The sequence below is a fragment of the Hippoglossus hippoglossus genome, chromosome 22, assembly GCF_009819705.1.
Source record: "Hippoglossus hippoglossus isolate fHipHip1 chromosome 22, fHipHip1.pri, whole genome shotgun sequence".
NCBI classification, from domain to species: domain Eukaryota; kingdom Metazoa; phylum Chordata; class Actinopteri; order Pleuronectiformes; family Pleuronectidae; genus Hippoglossus; species Hippoglossus hippoglossus.
Genome location: NC_047172.1, coordinates 14220277 through 14239181, shown reverse-complemented (window position 1 = coordinate 14239181; position 18905 = coordinate 14220277). Strand labels below are relative to the sequence as shown.

The 18905-nt window shown below is 45.6% G+C and overlaps 1 protein-coding gene across 7 annotated transcripts in view; it reads right to left on the bottom strand.

Annotated features, from left to right (window-relative positions):
* Window positions 1-18905, bottom strand: part of esrrb (estrogen-related receptor beta) — a 47587-nt gene that overhangs the window by 12987 nt on the left and 15695 nt on the right. For 5 of the 7 annotated variants that reach the window (XM_034576872.1, XM_034576876.1, XM_034576877.1 and 2 more), the window contains 4 exons: window positions 17008-17417; window positions 11091-11216; window positions 3987-4097; window positions 3389-3550 (listed from right to left, as the gene is read on the bottom strand). In XM_034576872.1, the coding sequence (XP_034432763.1) occupies window positions 3389-3550; window positions 3987-4097; window positions 11091-11216; window positions 17008-17417 (809 nt within the window). Of the gene's footprint in view, window positions 1-3388; window positions 3551-3986; window positions 4098-6363; window positions 6389-11090; window positions 11217-17007; window positions 17418-18905 lie in introns of those variants that run through there. The other 2 variants (XM_034576873.1, XM_034576879.1) reach the window with 2 other exon arrangements.

Genomic DNA, 18905 nt, shown 5'->3' with positions numbered 1-18905 from the left:
TTATTGTGTAGGAGCGGCGGCAGCAGCAGCAGAGTGTCAATGTTTGCTTGGCCCCTCACCCTTCAGAGAATTCCCAGATGAAAACACTCGGGCCTGGGAAGCTGCGGTGGAAGCTGGCAAACACCAAACGACAAGCACCTCTTGAATAAGCAGCATGCGCGGCAGTTTTTACATATGAACACATGACATTCCCACTGCGGGTGGGAAGGGACGCGGGGTGGGCGAAGGGCTTCAGGGGTCACGCCGACGTTCTGTCACTCCTGAGGAAGGCGACAGTGTCAAGGTGGTAAACAGGGTCGGGTGTACCGGAGCTGTCAGAACACTCAGTTCCTCCCTAAACCTCTCGGACAGAGTGAAATGCAGCTTTATGGGATGGAAGGGGGCCAGAGGGGTGGACAGTGCACTGCTATGTGTGTCAAAGGTTGTTAGCACCTTAGGAGCAACAAGCCATCTGTCAGCATCCCCCTACCACTGCTCCTAATGACCCTGCCCCCCAGGCAACAGCCGTGTTAGACTGCTTCATGGTGCTATTTGGAGCAGTCACACTCGTGTCCAAAAGCTCCGCAGCGATTATCAATTAATCAAACGCAGACTCAGAACGAGGGCGAGGCCGCAGCCTGGCGATGGCGAAACCTGTGAAAAGGCTCTTGATAAGTGACAGCAGCCTTCAATGTCTACCTCATTAAACTAACAAGTGCACCTGATCTGATTGATTAACTGTGTTTTCATTTCATTTTAAATCATTTTCAAAAAATCCTGTACAACCGATAAAGCACTTCACGTATGCAAGCCGACCTTTCATGGTATGCTAAAGAGGGCCGGGATGACAAAGATGACATTGGACCCTGTGCGGCAAAGACACCATCTACGCTAATGACAGAGCTTTGATGTCCTCCTATTGCCCTCCAATTAAAACTCAATAGGGCCACTCGACTCCATATTATGCCACTTTCAAACACATTTTCAAATGTTAGCTTAGAATAGGGGAAATTTAAAAATCAATTGGGAGAAGGTAAGTGCCAATTTTCGTGACATTTAAATTGTTACGTTTGGACTCTAGTTATTGGCCCATCTGTCAATGGCCCTAATCAATGTGGTCTAGTTCATAATGAACTGTTAATCTTTTTAATTCCTTTGCCTAAGGCTGCAAAAATCTATCAGAATGCAATCAGCAGTTTTATACCTCCATTCCTTTCTTGTCCCGGAGCGGACGCAGGGAGAAATATGGTAGGAACGGAGCATGGTAGGCCGCCCTGGGGTACCGTTGGTGCATGGAGTGTTAGTGCACGGAGTCTCGCTCAACCAGTGAACCGTCTCTGATCAGGTTCAGCCATGTACAACTCAATTATGCAGCCATTTCATGGCCAGAGGACACCCACTGTCCTAATACAGACACCACCAGAGGGACCGGCACAAACCAGGCACTCTCGCTGGAGTGGAAGTCTTTATTCTGTCACTGTCTTTTTTGATCTAAGAGGTATATGTGTGATTCTTGTATAAAAGTTAAAATGTGACCAAACATAAAACAACAGCACAAGCATCTGAGTGTCTGTGTTTGTACAGACCAGAATAATCTACTTAAACTGCATCGACTTGCAGGTGCAGAGCAACTGTTGGGTACAAGGTACTCGCTCCCCGTTGGAGCAGGCTTACTGCCCCCGCATCTTGGGTTATATGATCATTATCGACACATTCGGAATGACAAGTTCCCTGCCGCAGTCTGATGGGGCAAATCCCATTAACATTATGGATCAGTCCACTGTACAATACGTGTTAGTATAATCTGATTAACGGAGCTTCAGCACGATGACACATAAAATCCGAGTTAGAGTGTACACATCTTAAAATGATGACGCACTCCAGGATACAAGCTGAAAACTTTCAACCCAGTGTATATAAACAGTGTGTCAAGAGTTTGTTAATGAAGACCAATTTAAATTTTTTATAAATGTCTAATGTTGTGTACCATTTTCACATTCAGGCGATTAAGCCTCCTCCTATTTTTTTCCACAATAAAATAAAAAAGATAAGACTTTCTTTCTCCTGTGTATGTATGTGTGTGTTTGTGTGTGTGTGTGTGTCGTCCTGAGTTATACCACCATGCCTGCATACAATCTACCCTCAGGAGCCAACATGGGAATGTGGCAGTGTTTGTGTTCACGTGTGCGTCGCCGCTCTAATTTTTGGGTCACAACGATGAGAGTGTGTTATCGGGTCAGTGGTGATCCAGTCCTGAGTAAGCTCCTTGGTTAAACTCTCAGTGTGCTGACCATGCAGGGTCTGCGAGGAGTGATCCAAACAGTTTAGACGCGTAAGGGGCCACGGCTGAAGCCAGGGCCTGCGAGCATATCCATCTCTAATCTCCTTACTATCAGATCTGTACCCGATTAATACCCCTCCTTCTGAGAAGTGCCTCTAATACCTTTTCAGAACAAAATGCACCTGTCTGAGGTCAGCTGGAGTCCACTTCCCTTTACTGGAAAATAAACGAACATGTGAATCTGTGGATTTATCTCCTAAATTAACTGTTATGATGCTCCAGTATGCACACACCACAGAGCCAGTGTGTGCATCAGTGCTGTAGCGATGTGGCACATCCCATGCACGCTGACAGCTGTCTGCCTGTCCCAAGTTATGCTGATGAGAAGATGAGGTTATGGAGGTGCCGCTGAGGGACACATTCATTTAGTTTGTTTCCCCCTCCACGCCTGCAGCACTGTAATGTTATAGAGTTATGGGGGTCAAGCACGAGATCAAGGAGAATCTGCCTCGGTTGCAGAAAAAAAAATAAAGGAGCGGCTAAACAACGTGTTCTCCGTCAAAATCAGAGGAAAACTCTCGAAGGGAGCAAAACCTGTGCCGACGCGAGGCAGTGCATCCTCACTTCAACGGCCTCTCATAACCTAACACCTCGTTTATCAGAATGTCTATGGGGCAAGGAAGAAACACGATTATGCCCATCAATAATTCAACGTGTGTGTGTGTGCTCGTGTGTGTCCATATGTGTGTGTGTGTGTGTGTGTGTGATATGATGTCTTGTTTGACTGGGCAGGTCCCCAACTTTGCTCTAAATCTCCCTGGTGATTACAGCATACATTGGCACCGGGTGTGTTCCCCCCTCTCCATTCAATGCAGGGATTTTTAGATGCACTCTATTGATTTGTTCCTTTCGCAGCTACGTCCATTTTGCACCACCACCAACCTCCACACCCCCCGAGGCTGTATGAGCTGCTGCCATTAATTATCTGTGTGTGTGTGTGCAGGTTTTTTGGGTGTGTGTGAGACAGGAGGTAGAGAAAGATAGAAAAATATTTCAAAAAAGGGATGAAAGTACCTCAAAATAAGACTGAAAAAAGAAGATAATGGAGGAAAAATAATTGCGTTATACCTGGGATGTGTTTAGCCCAGCCGATGATGACCACCAGCTCGCGGTCAGCCAGGTCGCACAGCGTGGTCAGAGCCTTGATGTCGCTCTCGGGCATGGTGGGGTCAGGCATGGCATAGATCTTCTCCGGCTCCGCCACCAACAGGTGAGACACTATCTTTGTGACTGAGGATAGGAGGAGGAAGGAGGGGGGAGATGTCAAAGCAAAGCAGGGGTCAGAGGTCGAATCACAGCAGAGCTCAGCGAAGCACAAAGATGCATCGCACTGATAACAAAGAATTGTACATCGGTGAAATATCCTGTTCATTGTTGGTGGCCTCACTTTGACTATTTCTTTCTATTTCTCATGATGCAAACTAATGACTGGAACCAAGTGAAAGCTCGTCTCCCTACTGAATGCATGCCAGTACAAGGCATATGTTTGAAAACACTAGTATTCGTCGTCGTTTAAAATCTGTCCACTGTCCACACATGGGAGAGACAGGGAAGCATGAGTCCGGCCCTGGATTTAGTCTCGGTTGTCTCAGTTTTACCTGCGCGCTGGCCTGACAGAGGGAGAAGGAGGAGGGAGACAACGGGCAAGTGACAGAGCAGTACTCACGAGGCTTTTTGGTGGGAGGGGGGAGCGTCAAACCCAGGTACGGGTTGTTTTCTGTGTCCAACCTCCGCTTGTACTTCTGTCTGCCTCCTCGCACGCGGTCCAGACGAACCCCTGCGAAGCGAGATGACAAAAGGACGATAAATGAGGAGTTGTGCATTCTTTTATAAAATACATGGAAATGAAAAGTTGTGAATTATTCAAGATTTTTACAGCAGTAAAAAAACACAAGTATATGCAAAATAAATCCTCCATATGTACATGCACCCCAACATAGTATTAGATGATGTGTAAAAGCTGTGGTGGGAGTGACCGCGCTTGTCTGTAGCTTGTATGTAAGCATTGTAAAAGGACTGCATAGGTGCATCAGTGTGTGTGTGTGTGTGTGTGTGTGTGTGTGTGTGTGTGTGTGTGTGTGTGTGTGTGTGTGTGTGTGTGTGTGTGTGTGTGTGTGTGTGTGTGTGTGTGTGTGCGAATGTGTCAGAGGCGCGGCTGCCTTCCCATATGTGGTCCATGCCTGGCTGGTCTACTGTGACACAGCTGAGCCCAGAGCAGGTCTAAACATATGAATATTTAACGCAGGGTCAATGATCTCACAGACTGGCCTTCTAATTATTTAGGTTTTTGGTCGAGGCAGACAGCATACTAATTAGCTGCCAGCTACATGCTTCCTTGCGTGTCTGTGTGTGTGTGTGTGTGTGTGTGTGTGTAAGAGAGAGAGAGAGCGGTCTCAGGTGTGTGCTTGTCGGGATCCGGAAAAAAGAAACTTTACCAGCCTACAAGCAAAGACACAGTCCCCACACACACTGTACAAAACACCCACTGTCATACAGCAGATAGATAACTAGGTATTGCTTTCCCATAAAAGACCCTTATTTCACCCCTCTTTCACTGGAGGAGCACCGAGGCCTTATCACCCCCGGCCACACCTAGGGGCCCAGGTTCCACACTGATACTGTAAATGTCAAACCGACCTCATCATAACATAAGTTATTTATTATCTCATTATTTGATAAGGATGTTTCCATTTGGATGTCTTTTCTATTCTATTAATTTTCAACATAGTTAAAATATTTCATCTACACTCTTCTATTTATTTGATACCACCGGGCAGGTATTTGGTTATTTAATGTAATTGTATGCAAACATTTATATCCTGCCCCGTTGAGTGTCACTGTGACCGTGCAGCCTAAATATCCCTGATATCTTAATCCTGTCAAGAGGGAGAATCCCTTCAATTTACCTTGTATGCATAATGCAACCCCCCCTCCCACCACCCACCACACACACACACACACCCAAAACAAATTTAATACTAAAGGGTGGAGGAGAAAAGGTTCAATGAAATGCTCGCGGTGGTGGTGGAGTTAATTTGTCAGCCCCCTGCGCGTCCTCTGAGCGAACAACACCCAGCAGCCAGAGCACTTCCTTGATGATTTCATCACTTTATAACAGGGAGGACGGTGTCAAACCCGGGCATTGTATAGCCACCGCAAATGAGCCTAATACAATTTGTCCGTCAGCGAGTGCTCTTGGAGAGGATGAGTTTGGATGTGTCCCATGCATGGCGATTGGAGGTCGCCCAGTGCGGAAAAGGGAAATCAGATGATGTCTGTTGGAAACGCTGGCCTTTATTCAACAAACAGGGGATTTATGCAAAAATTACTTTTATCTCGCATGGCTCCTTTTACCAAAACTGAGAGTGTGGTGAGGAGGGGGGTGTCCAGCAAACTGTATTATTATCATGCAACTGTAGAATAGAGATTTTGTCTGCTTATATAAATTATTTGATTCCCTGGAAACACAAATCTGATTAGGATTGTCTTTCAATTTCCTGACACTGACAACCCACTAACCTAATTACCCCCGATTCCCAACAGAGCCCCAACCTTCCCAGCAGGCACTGGGGGGAATCATCTGATAGCAACAACCTGTGCTTTACACACACACACCCACGCACAATCCCACACGATGACAATTTCAACTTTATGTGTATCATATCGAGAAATCCTTTTTCCACTGTGAAGGCGTCTCGAGAATGGTGTTCACCTCCCTGCATTCGCTGCTCAGGTTTAAGTGCTTACGAACTTTTCAGTTCAGCGCACATGTTGCCGTTACGTCTGCTGGCACGGAAAAATTCCTCTCGCTGTCAAACCTGATGTCACCACTTTCTAAACTTTCTTCCGACACTCTCCCGATGAGCTCGGCCGCTGCCAGGTGGCTGCGCTTCTGCTCCCCGCGACCCTCTCGGCTGCCTGAGTCATGTGGCTGTGTCAGCCGGTGTAAAGCCAGCGATCAAGGTAGATGGGTGCCTCTTTTAATTAGAGCAGTCCTGGCCATAATTAACAGATGCTGACAGGAATTAAAGCCTGGCACTAACCTGTCTCATTTTACTGTCCGACCGGGCCAGACACAGGCAGAGAGGGGAAGAGAGTGATTAAGAGCAGCTAGAGGGATTCATTCACTCGCGCTGTCAGGCACTAAGTCCAGGACTTTATAGGAGCCTTTGTGAGGTTCATATGTCCCTTTGGTGACACCCGAAGCTTTAAGTGACCGGTGTGTTGCGCTTCTTCCAGAGTAAACAGTAGGTGTGTTCTGAATGTGTGAAAAGGGTTGAGTACCATTTCATCTAAAGTCATCTCGCTGTTTTATGGCCTACTACACAGTGAAGCAAGGGTAGCGGCGGGTGAGCTCGGGTATCATCTCTTCAAAGCAGTGTGCTGGGGGAGAGGGCTTTTGGCCAAGGCGGCTGGCATTTGTGCACGGATTAGCCAAGGCCTCGGGGTGGGGGCTGGGGCCAGCTGACCTGGGGCTCTTCTTTCTCTCCAAAAACAATAATAATCCCCTTCCGAGCACACTCCTACAGAAGAGCCTGTCTTCACTCACTTTGTGAGGTCGGCCGTGCTAGGGGCCCTTATTTTGAGTCGCTCACCTGTTCTGGGTGTCTCTCCCTGGGGGAAAGTGTCAGGATGTCTGGGATGGTTGGCAATGCCAAGGGGGGCTTAGGCGGACCCTTTTTTAGCTGGGAAAATCAGAAGGCCACATGGCAAGGCATGGTGAACCTTGCCTTTCAAGGAAGCCGCCCTGTTAAACTGCCATCAGCACTATTTCAAAGAGCCCCCGTTGCCAGCTTTGCATGCTTGTAAGTGTGTTGCAGCATTTTTAATCACGAGTGGTGATGAGCGAGGGTAGCGGAAAAACTGTCAGGCCTCTGCGCCCCCTCCCAATCTGCTGACCCTCAGGGGCTGCCATAGTGACACCCTCGTCACATACTCCATTTACAGGTTAGCTACATCATCCCTATTGAGCTGACATCCCCTGCTCATACTGCTAATTGTTTTTAGATTTAAGTAATGAAAAGAAGTCAACATTTCAAGTTGAGACTTTTATCAGCAGAAGCTTCTTTATTACTATCTTACTATTGTCATTGTTACATCCTGGAGGCTCTTTTAACAGACGGCCTGTGACACACGTGCCCATTTACATGTCTAGTATTTCAGGAACCATACATGTGAGCGTGGTGTGGTTTGCATGCATGTTCTGTATGTTGTGTATGCGACTGTAATGGGGCTATTGTGGGACGTGGTGGTTCTCTGCATGCCATGTCTGCTGGACAATGAGAGGTGTATTGTATATCAGCACTAACACACTTTGCTTCTTTGTTGAGTGAATGTACACGACTGTCGCCATGTTCTACCTTCACACAAAGCACTGTTACACTGTGAGGACACAATATATTGTCCGTAGTCAAGGCAACAGACGTGTGCAGAACTAGACGAGGTCAAATTCTTATATATGACTGAACCATGTGAGGTGTCCATGTGAGAAGTTGTGAAACCACATTAGTCTTAGCAGCATATTCATGATGCATCTCGTCGTTTTGCTTTCTGCCTTGTGTCAGCTGGTTTCAGCTCTTTATCTGTTTGATTCGGTCCGACTCTCTGTGCTCACATATAAAGTATTTTACCATTTGAGTACAGTAAAATTCTCAATGAGGCTGTCGTCACTTGTATGTATGATATAAGTGACTGAAACGAGGCCAATTAAGAATCAAATATAACCCAACAGTCATTTCCAAACTATTTCCGAGCTGCTGCACTGCCCTGTTAAAATTCTCCTTATGCTTTCAGCCTGTTTTGTTTGTTTGAAAGCAAGATTACATAAAAACAACTGGACGGATTCCCATGAAACTGGGTGGAAGGGTATGGGTAAGGTGCATATATCTGGATCCAGGAACATTGCCAAATATTTCTACTTTTTCCCCATTTTCCCAGGGAATAATTCATGTATTTGGATAAAAAAAAGAAAAAAAAGAATTAGGCATCATTTAGGGAACTGATATCTAAGAGTGTGTGTAATTTGGTGCAGCTTAATTGAATTTAAGGTGGCTGTTGAGCCCTGACGGAAGTGTATGCGCTCCACTGAGCGTAATGATGTCTTTCAAAAACTGTCTTAGTCCAAAAATATGGTTAATTGGTCACTAAGAGCTTTTTTGAAAAAATAAAAGGGAAAGAGGTGTGAGAAGTCGGTAAATGTAGCGACAAAAATGTATTTTTCAGGGACGGTGCATATTAATATCAACACTGTCAATATGCCAAGAGGTTAATTTTCATCGTGGTCACTGGCCAGTTGGCAGCCTGAAATCTAATAAAAAAAAAGGATCATCCAACTATGAAACTGGCAACTATCAGTGGAACTTCAGTCAATCATGAGGCAGTCGGCTGTCCAACTTCAACATGGACTCAACTCTTATCAGTCAGTCTGCGATGTAAAACTGGACCATGGTCAGTCCAGCCAAAAATATTTATCTAATTTACAACAAAAAAAATATTTTCTTTCTGGGTCTGTTTGCGTATGTGGACGCTTCTGTGTGTGACTGAGCGGGGGGGGGGGGGGGGGGGGGGGGAAGTCGGCGCAGGGAGCAACTGCCACTGAATGATGTCAATGTAATCTCTCAATAGTATCTTGTCTTCTCTCTCGCTCTAAGCTCGGATCCGTTTCCATTGATCAGAGGAAAAACCTGTTGCCCCCCCGACATTTGATTCTTCTATTGATCACTTCCTCCTTTATACAGTCGAGGGAAAGTACAGCGACTCAACACAGGGTTTAGGCAGCTCTCCTGTAATTAGACTGCTGATCTTCTGGGAGCATTTTCCCTACACCTGCTTCTATGACTTCATCGTTTGAAGTGTAAAATTAGAAATATCCACCCCTTCCTCTAAATTTGCACAATATTGTTGAGATATAGTGATGGATTGAAAGGTCTGTTTCATTGGGGGGCAGCACTGTACTTTGTTGGAGCTGGGGAGTTATAATTAGGCGACTTTCCATTCAGATACAATGTGACCTTTCTGCAGTAATGAAAGTAAGTTGCAACCTCAGTCACATGAGCGGTGACCATCTCCACACCCGGGGCCCGAGCATGGCGTTGAGCCGACGGCTTCATGGAGCTTACAGTGGCCACAGACCACGTGTCTCTCTCTTTCCATTTTACCCCGGTGACACTGCCTCGTGGCTGAGCTGACGCAAAACTGCACCTCGCATCCCTTCCGTTTGATCGTGACGAGCGCGTTTAATCATTTGTGAGAGGAATCACGATCTCCGGCGGCACCTGCACAAGGCTTCAATCAGTCTGTGACAATAGTTGCAGAGGTTGGCGATGACGGTCGCTATGTAAAAGAGGAGGGCCATTCTTATTCTGGCAATGTGCTGAACACACAGAAGTGTGCATTATAACCTCGGGCTTAGCCGAAGTCTGCATATTTGAGTTTGACACTCTTTTAACTCTGACCTGACACTGGTCATTCATTTATAGCCACGGCTACATATTTTTGTAGTCTCCTATTCACCAAGATGATATATTGGCATAAATTTTTCATCAGATAGTAATGCGATTACTCTGTCTTTCTGGCACTGAGGCTTTATCTGGCTGCATGCAGTCCAGGGGATTCTGTTACTGTGTGGAGATCCATACAGGCTATGACTCCGGCTTCAGGTGGCAAAAGGATATATATGCATCTATAAATCCCGCTCTCCGATGAATAATAGGAAGGATAATGGTGGAATATATATATATATATATATATAAACTCTAAAGAGACTGACAGGGAATTGAAAAATGTATGGTTTTTGCAGAATTTCATTCATGGTTACATCTTCTATCTGCTCGTATTTATATAACTATGAGGGACGATCACACTTTGCAGAAGCACCACCTGACCCACACTCATCAGCACTTGAGGAAAGGAAGAAAAAAAAAAAAGAATAACATCTTTCCTTACAGAATCCCTAAGCTGCTCCCAGAGGAGGCTTGAATAAATACAACACTGTCACTTCACCCCCCCGAGCCACATATCTTTCATTATTCATTTGTCTGGCGCTTCTTGGAGCCACCAACAAGTGAGGAAGAGCTACAGAGAGTGAAAGAGAGGCAGGTGAGAGCACACTCACTAATACAATGGGATAAGAGGGAACGGATAGGTGCCCCCCCCCCCCCCCCCCCCAGAAGAGCAGCCGAGCCTCGGGGTCTCAGGGAGCTCCGTCTAAGTCTGCAATATAGGAAGGGTGGGTGGTGGGGGGTGTGAGCCCCAGCCAGACAAATCCATCGGAAGCATGTTTAATTGTCGCTGAATTCCCTGCTGGTGTGACTTAAAAAGGGGAAAAAAAGCATCCACAGGAAGAGAGCTGAGATGTTCGGAAAACATTTAGTGGATCAATATGCCGGGGAGAGCTGAGACTGTGTGTGCTCAGGGACCCGGCCTGAGCCCTTCCAGGCGGAATACTGTTACATTTCTATTACTCAGACCGCGGGATCAACCTATTCAGCATATTTCTGTCCCCAGCTCAACTGCAAATTATTTACTGCTGTGTAGGTAGGAGGGGGAGGACAGAGCGGCCGAGAACCGGTGTCTGCGTGCAAATCTCTCGCTCGGAAATAAAAGCATCATGAGTGTGTGATGTCGTAGTATTCCACTATTCCCCTTATCACATGAATGGAGGTTTTGTTTTTGCATAAATGTGTTTTTTATACCAAAAATAATATATATAATACATACAGTGCTGTTATGTGTATCTTGTGGATGCAGGAATAATAAAAAATGTTCTTACTCTTCTTACCTTCTTTGAGCATCCCCACTTTGAGGCATTTCATGAAGCGACAGGCCTGACATGATTTGCGTCTTCGTTTCGTGATCTCACACTCGTTTGTGGCGGGACAGCTGTATTCTATGTTACCTGAGAACAAGAAGAAGAAGAAGAAAACCAGGTTAGCACCCGCAAAATTCGATGAGGGCCTAGAGCAGTAAAATTCAAAGCAAAATGTTGTGAACATTTTTAAATATTGGTTGTGTAGAGGCAATTTTTCTGGCACTAAAGGGAACCCAGTGCTAAATTGGGCCCTGCCGGTGGTTTAACAAACACCAGTGTGTACTCTGTTTGCCATCGCATGCTCTACAATAAATCATCTTTTGCTAACCAAGCACGGCCACTTGTTAATCATCCGGATTCCTAAAGAATCCATTTCTGCGGTGTGAAGGTGGCTCGGGCGTCCTCCAGCGAGTACAGAACCTTCCTGGGGGCTACAGCAGGAGGAGGAGCTGGGGTAAGAGGTAAAGTTTGGTGGTGGAGGGGGGTGGGGGGGTGGGGGGGTGGGGGGGTGGTTGGAGGCAAAGCTCCTATAGTCCTCCAGGACCCATAAGTAGACCCCATCCTGGTCCAGCACTAAATTGGCCTCATTAATTCTGCGCGTGTCCCCTCCGGGCCCCGGGGCGCAGGACGTGTCCCCCTGCGCTCAGAGGGGCCTGCCGCGGACTCAATAGCGGGCTGGAGAGCCACACGCACGCTGCCCCCGACCACTTTACATAATACTGCAGCAGACCCAAACCTGTTGTTACCACTGTTGCCCATTGTTGACTATTTACATAGTGTACAGGCAAGAGGCCTAATGCATTATTCAAGTGCAGCGTCTGATTCCAGGACGGAGCAATGAAAGAGTTTCATTGCTGCACAATAAAAGAGTCGGTTCTGCTCTACTCTAGCATTAGCTGTAGAGGGACAGGATGTGTGAGGCACCTCCTCCGCTTCTGTGCGACTCCCTGCATTTTACTGTATTCGGGGGGTTTTCAATAAAGGGTTTCAGTGTAATGGTTCCTTCAGCCTCCTCCTCCTGAAAGGGCTTTCAGCTTTAAAGCATTTGACATTGGTATTTTTCTAAACTTTTCTTTGAACCCCGGGTTTATGCCTTTGTCGGTATCTGACAGAAACGGATTATTGAGCCATGTAAAAAGGTAATTTAATCATCATAATTCCCAAAATACAGCTTTTTCTCCTTCCACTCAAATACATGCAGGTAAAACAATATATTTCCCGAAACGCACACATGCAACATGTCCGTTTGTATTTTTTCATTTTTCAGTCTGACAGACACAAATCCACACAGCACACCAACATCCTGCAGCTGCTCCACTTCTCTGACCCTCACTCCATCTTCCTGTACGGAGAAACACAGGGCTGCGTAATATTCCACCGGCGTCCCTCCACTAGCCCTCCAACACCCTTTGACAACTTATGCAATTATGTTAACATTATTGGACAGATCAAGCGGAGGCTCCCAAGATGTTATAAATAATTAGAAATTCCTCCTTATATCTGGGTTAGAAATCATTATGCTAATTCTCCTCATCTCGTCGGGATTGGGGTAAATAAAGGTGTGAGGGAGTCGGCTGATGAGCCCTGATTGTCTTTCCTCTGTCTGCTCTCTCTGTTGTCGTAGCAGAACCAGACCATAATAATCCTAACCCATTTCCCATATGCTGGCGGGAGGGATAATCAGCAGCGGCCCCTGCGATGGAATCAATTCATGGAGGCCTTTTTGGTTAGTGTTCACATTATTCACGAACCAATCAGCAGGATGTAAAGGACTAAATATATTTATAAAACATGGAGTTTGATTGAGAATTAAATTTTTGTTTTGTTTTAACTTAAATCCCTATGGTATATCATTTCAAAAACCCAGCAAATCGCGACTGCACGTGTGTGTTATGTTGTGGTTTTGACCGCAGTTGACCCTGTGCGTCCCTGAGGATGTTTTGTTTATGGGCGGTGGTGGGGGGGGGGGGGTTCTCTACACCACACCTGGTGGCTAACTGAGACAGGAGTCAGCCCATTGTTATTGCACATGGCAGACACACACAACAAACTCACACACCGCTGTGCTACTGTGTCCACCTGTCCTGTCGAGCCCCCTGTGCGTCTGGTGTTCTGTCAGAGGGGGCTTCTCATAGCTCAATGCAGAGTGAGGGGAGGGCTACCTCATTTGTCAACGCTACACATATATATATATATATATATATATATATATATATATGAGAGAGATTTAGTGTTCATATACATAGAGTAAGTCCCACTTCGTTGGATTAGAATTTGCTCTGATCTGATTGACACCACAGAAGAGCTAAATTTACTTTAGTTTATTATCTGATCCTGTTAAATGTTTGTTTGCATCAGTAATGTTTGGAGTAACAAGCCTATAATTTCATTTATGGTCGGTCGTCAATATGTCAAAGTTTTCATTTCATTTATGCTACATGCTAAATACGCCTGCAATTTATTTGGGTAATTACCGATTAGCCCTTTAATGTTCTTGTTAAATAAAAATGTAATTAAAGTTATTTAAAGTTACATATTTAATGATTTTTTTCCTTCCTGGAATGAACTTAACTGAGAGAACTGAACTAAACTGAACCGTGTGCTTGTGCCTCTGAACAGGATAAGAAACGATCTATCTAATGTACGTCTCGATACAGAGGGACATGTACGCAGTGATTTAAAAAGGGATTTCTGGTTACAATAGACTGAAACGTTTCATTTTACCGTTCAGAAATGATGTCTGGACTCGTAGCTCAGAGAGTAATAGCATTGTGTGTGTTTCACTTTCAGAAATGAAGCATACTGGCGTGAACCCCTTTAACCCGAGGGCCATTCTCGGGTTGATCCGTCTTTAGAGAGGTTACGGTATGGTTACCAATAACATTACGGAGTGAAGGCAGAAGAAAAAGATTTCCCTCCTTCTTCTCTTGATAAGTATCTGTCTCAATCTATTTTATGGCTTTTCAGGACCCATGCCAGGGCACAGAGGGGGAAAGTCAGGTCTTGTAAGTAAATTACAGTAAAATGGCAGGTATTTCTCATCAAAATCTAAACTGACTTTTACAGGCTTACTGTCAAGGTCTATTACTTCATATAAAAAGAGGGCCACCGAGTTCAGTTGGTTTTTCGGGGCAATTTTACACTCGGGTTCAAAACGAGAAGAAAAACACGGTTCAATAAGAGATTTATGATTTTGATTGGTGGGCCACGTGAGGACAGTGATGGGGAGGATAGGTGGGTGATTAGGGAGCACTGCAGAAAAAGGGTGGGGGTGTTTCTGGGACAGATGGAGATCCAGGTAGACATTAATTTGGACCCGGCCTTGACTAATGTAACCGTGTCCACGAAAGAGTTCAGGGGGCTTTTCAATGGCTGAGCAGGTGACACAAGATGGATTCTATGGAAAAATGTGGAGGGATTATCTGAGGACGTGTGGCCGGAGAGGGAATCGAAGCGGGTGCAAAGACAACGACGATTACGCTCCACTCTTTTACAGAGAGGGTTATTTAACACAGGTAACCTGCTAAAAAAGACAAATGACTCCATTCCCATTGCCGGTAGAGGAGTTTGCCTTCAGTTTTTTTCCCCCAGTGAGTCATGTTCGATGTCACGAATGCACCGTAAACTCTCTCGCCTCGCTGTCTTGCCAAATTAGCGCATTCACCTGGGTGTCACGTTTTCCATCACTTGCCGATCGGAGCCTTTTAAATCCTGTGTCTACTGCAGAGTCATCTGACCCGGGAGTGCAGATAAAAGCTACATGTGGGTTTTTGCCCAGTGGAAACGGGGCTTCAGATAATAAATGCCTTAAATTGTAAAATATATTTTAGATACAAAAAACAAATGATATCTTTAAAAAACAAATACAAATTTTCCTATTGAGAATTTGCTGCTACGAGAGGAAAAGGCACAGTTACTCAAGGTGATAACAAATGTGTCATGTCCATGGTTAACATTAACTGGGCTTAGTTTGCCCTAAGTGCTATGGAACAATGTGATAAAGGGCTGGAAAAGACAGCTCCTTTGTTTTCTCCTCATTAGGGAGGGTCGTCTCACACTCCACCCTTGAGCTGCCTCGTTATTCCTTTAATTAATCAGTTCTCATCAGCGGCACCCTCTCATTCTTTCAAGGGCTATACATCCCCGCTATTTACCTCCTCCATTTTCCTCCAGCGATCCAGCGTGCGTTTCTTTTTATCATTTCGGAAGGCTTCCACTCCCCCCCCCCCCCCCCAAAAAAAAAGTCCCTCCGTCCTCCTGCCTCCTCTGCTTGGGACCCCTGTCTGATTATTATGCCATTAAGCCTCTCCTCCTCTCCTCTGAAAGAGCAGCAGGGTCCCTCTCCAATCTAAAGAAGTCCTGTTTTTTTTTCTTCCCTCCTTTCCCTGAAATTACCCGGCGACGCGTGCCTGAGTTTCTAATTGGCATGCCTGTCCCTGGAGACGGCCCCCTCCCTTCTTCCTAATGAAAAGCCTCGGCCTTAATTACACTTTCCAAACGCTGATTGTTATTGACAAAACTCCTGTGGCTCGGACAAACGACGGCAGATTAGCTCATTACAGGCAGCCCTCCAAGAAGAGAAAGAGAGGGATTTCAAATCGACAATGCAAAGTGAGGGGGGAGAAAAGAGGAGCTTTCATTTTTTTCCCTCCATGTACCTTCGCTCTTAATTGTTTTGGGCCATTGCTCCACTTAAGAGACGCCTCTTTCTTCCCCCGGTGCCCTCTTTTCTGTTCCATTATTTGCCGTCAGTGTACTTTAGTCAGCGGACAAAAGCCCAGTTATGTTACTTGAGAGAAAATGTTCATCTTTTGTCAATAGACAGGATTGCTGATGCAGCATGGGTAAACAGGCGAGGATTTTGGCCTAATGCTTTTGTTTGCCTGCAAAAGGTACATAGACTGTCTAAAGCTGATATGGCTGCAACGTCCAAAATCAACACCTCACATCTAGACGGACACTCTGCTCTCCAATAAAATTATAGTGTTGATTAAAAATATACTGAAAGCAGCGGATACTCACTCGGTTACAATATCAAGTTCCTACTTTTTTCTTCCACCTTACTCATCTCATTTCACCGTAACCCGACCCTCTGGCTCATCTTACCTATTTTATCTAGTTTTTTTTTTTGCATGTGCTCCACCAGCAGGGCTTGGACCTGAGCAGCTGTGACTGTTGTGAGGATTTTTTTTTTCAAGGCTCAACAAAATCTCCGTCTTCCTGATTAATCTGGAGCGGAGTGCACAGTTTCACAGCGGGGGGGCCTTTCATTGCCTCTCTAATGAGAAGCTGTGATACATCATGACTCGCAGATAGCCATCGCACCCATAGTCCCCAGGCGTGCACACACACACACACACATATAGACAGGACAGGGATAATAAAGCAACATTCTCTAAGCCCCCCCAAACAGTCCCTACACTCCACAAAATCTGACCTCTGAGTGATGATGTCATGTCTATCAGGACACCGCAACCACGACAGATGATGTCATCATAACTCACTAGTCGTCTGTCCATGTCATATTATTCCTTGGTTTCTGTTTTCGTTTAAGTCAGCGTGAAACAGATCTTTTTAAAATGCAGTTATTTTGATAATAGATAAGTTTTGCATGTTTTTAATGTTCCTTTCATATTAGATTTATTCATTGTACGGAAATACAAGTACAAGATTTTTTTTATGATGTTTCTGGTCTCAGGAGCAGAGAAAACATCTTGCACACTCCAATGATTTTTTTACATAGTGAATCGTTCCAGTGTTGTGGGGCCAAAGGTGGCTTGTACCGAGGCTGTTTTTGTGTCTGGTGATGCGGCGACATGGGATTTGAATAACTGGTATTGAGTGTTTGTTGGGAGGTGGTGAGAGGAGGGGAAAATACCTTGTATTGTCCTTTTAAAAAAGGCTTTGCAGGCCTCACAGGAGGCCACCCCATAGTGATACCCCGAGGCTATATCTCCACAGACCAGGCACAGCCTCTTGGGGAGGGAGTTCAACATGTATTCGCACTTTATGGACGAGTCCTCCATGATGGTGCTGGAGCAGTCGTCATAGCGCTTGCGGCAGGTGCCAGCCCCGAGTCCGCTGGGGGTGAACATAGGTGGAGAGTCCAGGCCGTTGGAGTGGTTATTCATAGTGCTGACATAGCCGCCGCTGGCGTCCGAGTTGCCACTGGGGCTGTGGTGGCTGACCGTGTCGATGACCGAGGAGGGACTGGACGGCTCCGTCTTGATGTAAGACCCACAGCTGGAGGGTAGGTGCCGGTCATCAGCGGCCATTCTATTCAGCAGCCTGGGTGAGGTAAGGGGTGAGACACAGAGGGGAGAGGGGAGAGGGAGGAGGAGACGAGGAGGAGGATTAGCAGAGGTCTTCAAATCGTACAAATGAATCTCATCAATCAGGTGAGTGACAGAAAAACGTTTTTATGTGGCAGCCAACAACAGTTACAACACAAATGCTCCTTTCCTTTAACTAGACATTATGTTAAATGTTCTAGGTTTTAAAATAAGATGTATTTGAACATACTTATACTTTATATTCAGCTACACAGTTCAACTGTTCTTCTAGAGTAGATCTCAAACACTTTGATTTCATGCTTAAATCTTTTTCAAATACAATCAAATAAAGTGTGTTTCTGAATATAAATATGCAACTTCTACTGTAGAAAAGATGGCAGAGTTTACACAGGTTTCGTTTGGCCAAGCGGTAATAATTTATTAATAATCAGATTTAAACGTATTTCACATCTACTATTGTCCTGTATCTATATTTAAGTCTTTCCAATTTTCTGTTCCTAACCTTCCTCATAAACAAGTGAACCAGGGGGGAGGGTCCTACTGTAAGTGCCTCATTAGCCACACACCATGGCAGCTGCAAACGTGCTTCAGTGTACAAATACACACATCCACACACACACAGTCACACACATCCACACACACAGGCAGAGAGAAAGCAAAGCGAGAGAAAATGTGAGTGCGGGAGGGATAGAGGGAAGAAGAAGAGAGAGGGAGCACTCAAATATAACAAACACACACACACACAAGGTGCAGACACAAAGAGCGCATCACCATGGGGGCATCTCCATAGTTTAGAGAGCAAGGTGGACCTTGGCTTGTCTCCTTGAGTCAGCAGTCAACCAAAAGGAATCAGGATGGCAAGATATTGACTTTTTCACTGTCTGCCTAATAACTGTATTTTGGAGTACATGCAATCCGATGCTGTAACGCGTGCAGACTAAAGTGCAGCCGTTTGGCTGTGGCCACAAAATGCACTCTGAAGCCTTCCATATAAATCTATTTCATTCTTGCTCTGTAACCTTTAACTTGAAATTGCGACGAGGGGCAGAAAAACTTAGCCTGGACACGTCCAGCTCATTTTCCTGTCTGTAAATAAAGTGAAGCGAAGCGGTGGACTGAGGAGATGGATAACTCGATGTATTGGGGATGCCGTGTGGACACGGTGACCTCCTTGGGTCAAGGCGAGGTCACACACTTACATACACACACACCCCTTTGCATTGGGTACCAGGGAAGGGGTGAAAGGTCACCTGCACTTGCCTGCATTAACAAAATTGAGCCTTGCATGGCTTATGCAAATACAGACACGCGGGCTCCCAGTGAGTGGCAGCTAGACAGCCCAAGTTATGCCTTAGCACATTAGTTCCATTAGCATATTGCCAACTAATGGTAATGTTTACATATTTGACATGTCAGTTTACCGTCAGCTCTGAGAGAGGGGGGATGTCCCCTCTCTGGATCTATCGGGCTGGGCGATAGCTGC